Source organism: Papaver somniferum, unplaced genomic scaffold, assembly GCF_003573695.1.
Source record: "Papaver somniferum cultivar HN1 unplaced genomic scaffold, ASM357369v1 unplaced-scaffold_18, whole genome shotgun sequence".
Lineage (NCBI taxonomy): Eukaryota > Viridiplantae > Streptophyta > Magnoliopsida > Ranunculales > Papaveraceae > Papaver > Papaver somniferum.
In genome coordinates this window covers 8,998,090-9,006,557 of record NW_020627707.1, presented here as the reverse complement: position 1 = coordinate 9,006,557, position 8,468 = coordinate 8,998,090, and the positions used below count along the sequence as shown (strand labels likewise).

At 37.1% G+C, this 8,468-nt stretch overlaps 2 protein-coding genes across 2 annotated transcripts; both read right to left on the bottom strand.

Annotated features, from left to right (window-relative positions):
- Positions 1–458: 458 nt before the first annotated feature.
- On the bottom strand, positions 459–2,101 carry LOC113338019 (aspartate, glycine, lysine and serine-rich protein-like). The gene is made up of 2 exons (XM_026583544.1): positions 1,786–2,101; positions 459–664 (listed from the first exon to the last, which is right to left on the bottom strand). Exons 1-2 carry the CDS (start codon positions 2,099–2,101, stop codon positions 459–461), a joined length of 522 nt encoding a protein of 173 aa, XP_026439329.1.
- Positions 2,102–3,053: 952 nt separating this feature from the next.
- On the bottom strand, positions 3,054–7,580 carry LOC113338044 (eukaryotic translation initiation factor 3 subunit L-like). Its single transcript, XM_026583565.1, has 7 exons — positions 6,921–7,580; positions 5,616–5,950; positions 4,972–5,311; positions 4,121–4,269; positions 3,940–4,033; positions 3,548–3,619; positions 3,054–3,453 (listed from the first exon to the last, which is right to left on the bottom strand). Exons 1-7 carry the CDS (start codon positions 7,455–7,457, stop codon positions 3,409–3,411), a joined length of 1,572 nt encoding a protein of 523 aa, XP_026439350.1. The 5' UTR covers positions 7,458–7,580; the 3' UTR covers positions 3,054–3,408.
- Between the last annotated feature and the right edge of the window lie 888 nt (positions 7,581–8,468).

The window sequence follows — 8,468 nt, the reverse complement described above, 5'->3', positions numbered from 1 at the left end:
GAGAAATAAAAAATGAGAAAATAAATAAATAAACTATAACTTAAAATAAATGTGTGAGATAGAGCAACAGAAACAAAAAATAGTGAGAAGACAAGAAACTATTCCTTCCCAAGGTAACGAGAAATGGTTCCATGCTAAACTTTGGATTCATTGGCATTTCAGAAAGGGAGAATTTATACCACGATTTTGAGTCAGACCGGGGGATGGTGAAGCCCTCATGAGACTTAGCCTTAATGCCTTATCATACTATCAAACACCCCAATCAGAAAGATAAAACACTTTAAAATCTCATAAGATAGATTATTATTCATTTGTTTCTCATTCAAGTTTATATACAATCTCCACATGTATGTTGCATGGATCGAGAACTAGTATTTGTTCCGGCGATACCTATGTAATCGTATCACCGTCTAACAGTCACTTCCTTATAGAGCCTTTGCCAGAATCACCGGAACCAATTAAGGCCCACCAACAGCCGAACCAATACCTTTACCCACGCCATAACCAGCCGAACCGACACCATCACTAATGCCAGAACCAGCCGAACCGACACCATCACCAATACCCCCAGCAACCTCCCCGATACCTTCGCCAATACCCCCGGCAACCTCCCAGATACCTTCCCCAATACCCTCACCTTGAGCCGTAATTTGTATGTTTGCAACTGACAACATCAACACCATAATAAACATAAAACCGAGAATACCCACATTAATATTCAAAAACCTCCCCATAAAATCTTACTAGGAGACTAAAAACTATTACACAAACAATTAACTATGCTTGCAAAGAACTCTCTCTCTCTTTCTCTCTCTCTAGGCTTCTTGGTTAATCACAAATTTGTAATGAGGTACCAAGCATAAGTTTCTCTATTTATAGAAACACCACACTAGCTAGGCTACCCACCAACTTATTGTAACTCTAACAATATTATTTGCTTTATAAGACACGATTATATGATATTATTTGCTTAATGTATTGAAATAATGCAAGATTAATGACAAGGCACCCAACAAAAAAGAACTAGAGGATAAACAAATGAATGACAGTGGAAAACTCCGCAGTAATGACTGTCATTCCACTACATAAGATGATTGGTGTTGCAAGTGTAGGGTATCTCCGCCAGCTCCATGTTGAAGACATTCAGGACCAGGTTGGATATCGTGTGGCGCTATATTAATCCATTATTGGAGGTACGAGGTGGAAGTTTGTCTTGCTAGACGAGGATTGGTGTCTGTTTCGTCGTATGAGTTGAACAATGGTGATTTGATCTCAGTTAAGACTCATGGAAGATATAACCATGAACAAGCTACTTTTGCACGACACATTAACACGAACATATAAAAATAAAAAATAAAAACATATTGGCAATATTATGAAAATGAGTAACTATGTCAACAAATCCTTCCCGAATAATTTCCAAGTTTTCTCTTACAGAGGAAGACCTATAATACACAATGTTCAACTAGTCATACAGTTCATAGTTCATACCCCATAATAACAACACTGCTGCATTAAACTTAAACCACTGGTTCTCGCTTCTTATTCTTCTTCTAGAGTAAACTAGGCTTAAACTCGTTTCATAGTACTAACGGTTTGATATACGTACCTTAGATATTATGTACCCATATATTCTTAACTGCATAGGAATTAATGCAGTTACAGATCAATTTCCTTTCTCTGCGTTTTCTTGATGATGACAGCCCACATTTGTATAAGCATACCACTAAAAGTAGACAGTGATATACAGAGAATGAATCCACAAATTTTGAATAATGCCCTTACAGTATGAGTAATAACTCGTTGCCGATTTACCGCCACCATCAACTGTAATATTCCCAGTGACAGTCTGATTGTGAACTGGTGGTTGGGATGCCACTCCATTATTCATAAGATGATGACCACCAAATGGTCTTGCTGGTGGCATTGGTGGATGAGGTGGTGCTAAAATTGGATGTGGTGCAAGTGCTAGTGGCGGTGTTTTCTTTTCAGCACCTAATGGTGTGCCTGGATTGCCGCAGGAGGTAGTTACTTGCCTAGATATCATTCCAACTAAAACCAAAACCAGCAGGGCTGATACATGTATTTGGGTTTGAGACATGACGTACAAAGTCAAAGAGCAGTGCAATCTAGGCAAAATAAACTGACATGATCTAGATAGCTAATAAGCCAACTTTATCTTGTACTAGGAAATTCACAACTTCATGCATCAGATGGCTAATAAGCTAAGAAAACTGTGATACTGGACCGTTGTGTCTGTGTATAATGGGTATCTCTTAACTCTTTATCTGTTTCTTTGGTCTCTCACATTTCTTACCAAAATGAGGAAGTAAGAGGAGCTATGTAGCATGGAAACGATGTGATATTTATATATTCGTGGTCCTCTCTTATCGAATTTCTTCGTCGACATGTATACTCGTATAGGTTTCGCGGTCATAAAGCGAAAGCAGAAAATTGGCACTGATGAAAATGATGAGCGAACTATGAAGATGATGATCATGAGAAAACAGTGCCAACAAAATTGACTAGTATGCATGCACAGATGCACCAAGTATCTTTTACCCTCTTTAGCTTTAAGAAGCTAGTCTGGCTGGCTACATCTTATAGAAGCTCAAATCCTAGTTGACCAGGAGATAACTAATATGGAAAAATTGGAGCCTGTACGTGGATGTGGTGAAGAGAGATCGTAGAACACACCCCAAATTTTCCTTGCAAGTTGGCAAAATCCCTGAAACAAAAAGAAAAGGAGGCAATGCAATACAAACACCAAACTGAAATCAAACACATTCAGCGGTAAGGAAGAACTTGAAAAAGGTGTAGTTTAGAAGCGGATAAAGCACTTGCTGCATTTTTGGGAATCATGATCATTAATCACAGCACTTGAAAATGAAAGCGTAACAAATTTGATTCGAGATGTGCTGTAAAACAGCCTGAATGCCATATCAAGGTTGATCAAATGTTTACCCTCTGTTGTTGGAGTTAAAATGCTTCTGTAGATACCCGAGTTCCATATAATAAGACAAGGACCAAAATGCTAACTTACAAGTTATATGCAAAGCCCAACAGAACTGTAACATTAGCTAAATTACTGCTCAGAGACAGAAATTTCTCTGAGGAGGCAGTTATTGCTCTGCAATGTGGCTAGCTGGAAATAAGCAGAATCTTAGTAACAGATTGTTAAGAATGCAATTACTATATCCACTTAATCTAAACAATCAAAAGAAAGAAGTTAACTAATACATGTAAATTATATAGAACTTTGCTGGAATGCTGAACAAAATTGATAGCTCTTGCTGATATAAAACTAAAAAAGATAATTTCCTCAGAATCTGAAAAAAACCTAAAAGTAAATCACAATAACATCTTCTGCAAACCGCTACAGGAGCTTTGGTCCAAACATGTGGTGACTCAATCTAGTTTTACTCTGTCCACGTCGTGTATCATCTCTTCAAGCTGTCCAGATTCACAATCAAATCAGAGCATTAGCCCATCAATAGAGAGAATAAGATATGAAAGAAATGATAAAGAGTAACAATTTGTACTGTACCTTAACAATCTGACGCATGAAGTAATCACCATACCGCTTAGCAGACTTGGTTTCGACAACGTGTATCATATCCTGCAACAAAAGATATATGAACAATCCAACATTAGCTAGATCTCCATCAGAAAAAACCCACAACATTATGAATTAGACGGTCTTCTATTCAGCCTCATTCATGCTTATGCTGTGTTATTGCCACACAGTAACAAAGATTAGACTTCCTAGTTTCTGTTGGTGTCGGTGAACATATGAAAGGCTCACTTTCGCAGCTTAAGCTGTCTACCAACTTTATCAGTAAATATGCTGGTCATTAGGTTTAGTATTCATATCAATGTGTTCATTTTTAACAAAACAAAAAAGGATTTAGTAAAAGAGAAAACTTATTGATAGCATACATCATCAATATAGAAATCCACATCTGCATTGGAGATAATCTTTCCATCAACAGAAACAGCATGTGTTTTGTGCTTGTAAGTCATCAAGATTGACCTGTCGATATGCAAACATCAGATAGCTCAAACAATTGAAACAGAGAAATGCAAAAAAGGCGTAGGGGCCCGAACTGAAAACACCAACCTTAAAGTGGGTTCATCTACTTCCATATAACTTGCAAGTTTCACCATTGAAATGGTGGAGTAAAGTTTAAGGTAACTTCGGACACCTGATAACAACTGTTGCTGTTTCACTTCATACAGGAACAACTTGAGCTGAAGCCTATAAGCATCCTGCAAAAATTAAAAGAAGTCTACAAATGAGAAAGCATGCTACAAATCCCACATTACAGTAAACGAATTATTTGCAAAAAGATTAGATTCGTGAAAGAAATGCAGGTGAACCTTCAATCTAAGCAAGATTCCTGTAATAGCATTATACTGTCAATAACTATAAGTATTAATACCATCTAGCAACTCTCACAGGATTTGGGTTACACTGTTTCCAAAAAGTCCATATAGAAAGGACAATGTAATAACCATAAGAATACACATCAATGAAAAGGACGGAAGGTTGCTTCAGACTCGTGAAGCAATTTCAGGCTCATGCTTTCTCAATCAGAAATAACTAACTCCTATACGCAAACTACATGCACACGAGATGTTTCGTTAACTATCCTGGCAGTTTCTCCAATTTTATTTCAAAATTTGAGTTGCAGGTAACAACCGAATCCTATCATGGACTGACTACAGCAAATGGAAACAGAACAAAACCCAGACAAAGCTAGGCTGATAAAGTGACTTTGTTTCGTAACTAAATTAGCTGTTTAAACCAAAATCTGGATATTAGAACGATACTGCAGATACAGAAAACGAAAGCAATCTAAAAGAGAAATAAAATAATCCAACCATCTACACTATAATTGTAAGGAAATACCCAGAATGTGAAAAAATTTCCTGAACAAATGAAAAGAAAACCTTACGCATAAAACCTACCTGGTTGTAATTGACAAGAGGCTCGTCAAAAGTTGGAGCTGAAGGTGTAATAAACTTAGGACATGCATAAGAGAATAGTTCATCATAAAGAGCATAGGCTTCGTCGTCATATCTCTGCATCCTCATCATTTTTTCACCGTACTTCTCTCTTAGTTGAGTGTTCACATCTTCAGCGACAAGTTTTACTTGTGGACATAAAGAAAGAGAAAGTGACAGCAAGGCGTACATCTGCTCATTCTTCTTCAGAATCTGTTCATACTGAGGAGATTTCTGGTGATACTGCTTGACCTTGAATATGTACAAGAGCATCTTGCTAAATTCACGAATTGACTCAACATACCTGCAAAAGCTAACGGTCATGTTACTGCCGCATAGAATATTCAAATTCAAACATCCATTTTGTATTTAGACATCATTTTGACTTTATGGGATTTAAAAAAGGATGCATTTGTTTATGCGCAATGAATAATGTCCACTCTACACTGCTAAATCAACTTAATTACAATACAGATCAGAAAGCAGCAGTATAGTTTGTAATCCTTCCAACACAAAAACAAAACAGCTAATTATCCTCGACAAAATTAACATCTTTCAGCATAAACAGATACAAAGTAACATGAGAGATGAAAAGTTTAGAAACAAACCCTCGCAACATAAGGTTTGCAAATCCATAGTGATAAACGGTAGCAATGTGGCTTCCAATAACACTGGTATAAACACCTCCTGGCTGACTGATGTCAATCGGCTGCAAACACTTCAACCCAGTGTGGTAGTCACCCAAAAGGCAATGAACTCGAAGCAATCCCACCATGCTGAAATACCCTAACACTTTCAGAACATTACTCCCACCAGTGTAAGAGTATCCATCATTAGCAGTGAACTCCTCCAAACCTTCTTTTTCCTGCTCCAAGATCTGAGTGATCATAGACTTCTCAACAAGCGCTTGCAGGAAGTTGAGCACACCATATACATTCCATGCCTGCAAGAACCAACCATTTGTCAGGTTAATGCATCACTAAGTATACATTGTCAAAACGAATAATCATTGAATATGGTGTTTGCAAATGGGACAACACTAAAGCTACTAGCAGGTGTACAGCTATTTCTTTTTCCTGAATCTGTTTTCATCACTAGACCCTATACAAATCAAGTCATCCCATTTATAATCATCAACAAGAACACACACAAAAATCTAAAGAAAGGTAAATAATGTTCATATTTTCATTTCCTCTAGTGTAAGTTCAATCACATCACCTTAAAGGCAGAAAATCATGATGTGGAGTGCATATAGAATATGCCGATAAGAAAAGCACGATTTGTACTTAAAAAAAAAATATTATATAAAAACCAACAAGGGACCTTTACTTAACAAAGTTTTGTGAGGCAACACTCAAGTATTTGGCAAAATGGTACTGAACATAAAGAGAAAAATACAGAGAATGAGTGAATTACTGAACAAAGACACAAGAGACATCTGATAAAACTTTGATTGAGTGGAAAAAAAAAAAGCAAAATTTATTGAACAAAGAGTTGGAACACTTCCTTACAAAATCCTCCTCCTTCACTATTAACAATGACAACATACAAAGATCTATTAAACATTATGTTACATACATATGCTCCCCTTACAGACCCTAAAACCCATCTAGAGCAAGAGCCACTACACAAACTACATACAAAATAAAGAAAAAAGAAAAAAAAAAATAACTTCTAAGCTCTCCGTAAGGAACTTTATCTAAGGACTAAAATTATATTAATCAAACCACATAAAAAGCCCTAATTATCATCCAAATACTATCAATGTATCCAAAACAACACAAACCGTAACTCAATTTAGATAAACAGATTCAAATTCATTAAAATAAAACAAAAACAAACCATAATTCTCATAAAACCCCTAACCTAATGCACAAAATTACACAACATAGAGAGAGTAAAATCAAATTCACCTGATCAAATTGCTTAAGAAGAGCGATTTCCTGCTCAGTCTTATTCTTCATCTTAGCTCTATACTGACAAAACGACTGAAACTGATAAACAAACTCATCAACCATATCCCACAACCACTGATTCGGCAACTGCATATTAACCACACCATGCAACACAAGTTGAAAGAAAGAACAATAATTATCCCATGAATCAATTCGCTGTTTCAAAGTCGGACTCAACCTCGCATAAAGATGCCTAAACCACATTTCTCTATATAACAAACAGAAAACATGATCATTATCAACATAAGCTGAAACCGCATCAACTGATGGCCATGGAGATTCCTTAAACATACGTTCACTGAGTTTCTGAAATGAACCTTCATACATCTGATGAATCTCGTAAACATTCTTCTCACGTATGTGTCTGTAAAGATGAACGACGAAAGTTTTGACGGAATCCGGTACGAAGTTTGGATCGTAACCTAAATCGGTTGCTCTTGGACCTCCTTCTTCGTAACCTGGTGCATCATCGTAATCGTATGAAGCTGCTGCCATTGTTGGAGGGGATTCAGTCGTTGAAACCCTAGATTGAAGATGAAGGATTTAGGGTTTTCGCTGGAGGTGTGAGAGGCTACTGAGGAAGAGGGGATAGACTGAGAAAAAGAGAGACAAGTTTACCCTAGACGCGAATCTCAAACTTTTGTAGACCGTAATATCCGTTTATAAAACGTTTTCTCTTTCCTGTTTTCTCGGAGAAGCGTATCGCTTTTCCGGAAGATGTAACGTGTTTTCTTTTTGTTTTATCGGATGAGTCCAGTGATACCTTCACAACAGCTTGAGTTGCATTTTCTACCTCGCATCTTTAGGGGCCAAAACGATTTAGGGGCCAACAATTTATACCCAGCCAAGGGAACTAGTTAAGGGATAACTTATCACACATTGAAGTTACCTAAATGCCCTTGCAGTGAAAAGAAAATAAAAACCAAATCAAAATCCTTTCTTCACATTCTCTTCTTCTTCTTTTTCAGCTCTTCCCCCAAACCCTCCCCCACCCCCCACTCCCGATTATGGAGGAAAAAAATATTTCCTCTTTTTTCAATTCATCGTCTTCGTCGTGAATCGCCAAATTAAAACATCGTTGATTCGTTTATAAAACAATGGGTAAGGATAATGAACCCCACAAACTTAAAACTAAAAACGTTCCTCGCGGTATTGATCCAAAACTTGGAATTTTAGCAAGAAATAAAGAGATTGTTGCTGAAAATGACGAAGAACGCGAAGAACACGAAGACGCGGATGTAGTTGGTGGTGGCGATTCTGATAGTCAAACACTCCGACAACTTCAAATGGCCCCAATTAGGTAAGACTGTATCATTTTTTGGGTTTATTTCGTTTTAATTCGACGAATCGAATAAAAACATTTCTAGGGTTTTCGGTTATTTACCCAGATTCGGGAGATATTAATGCTATTTGACTTCTGAATGTAGTCGTGCTCTTCATTTCTTAAGAACATCGACAGTATTCGGGAGAAATATTTGTTGGTTATCTGCCGAATATTGTTGGCCA

Bases quoted from the DNA above. Each gene is read 5' to 3' on its own strand.
- LOC113338044 (XM_026583565.1), bottom strand. From the start codon at position 7,457: ATGGCAGCAGCTTCATACGATTACGATGATGCACCAGGTTACGAAGAA. The intron at 3,620-3,939 runs GTATGCTATCAA...CTTTTGTTGCAG, and splicing joins TGGATTTCTATATTGATGAT to GATATGATACACGTTGTCGA. The intron at 3,454-3,547 runs GTACAGTACAAA...GAATCTGGACAG, and splicing joins TCATGCGTCAGATTGTTAAG to CTTGAAGAGATGATACACGA.
- LOC113338019 (XM_026583544.1), bottom strand. From the start codon at position 2,101: ATGTCTCAAACCCAAATACATGTATCAGCCCTGCTGGTTTTGGTTTTA. The intron at 665-1,785 runs GTAAGGGCATTA...TGATGTTGTCAG, and splicing joins AACGAGTTATTACTCATACT to TTGCAAACATACAAATTACG.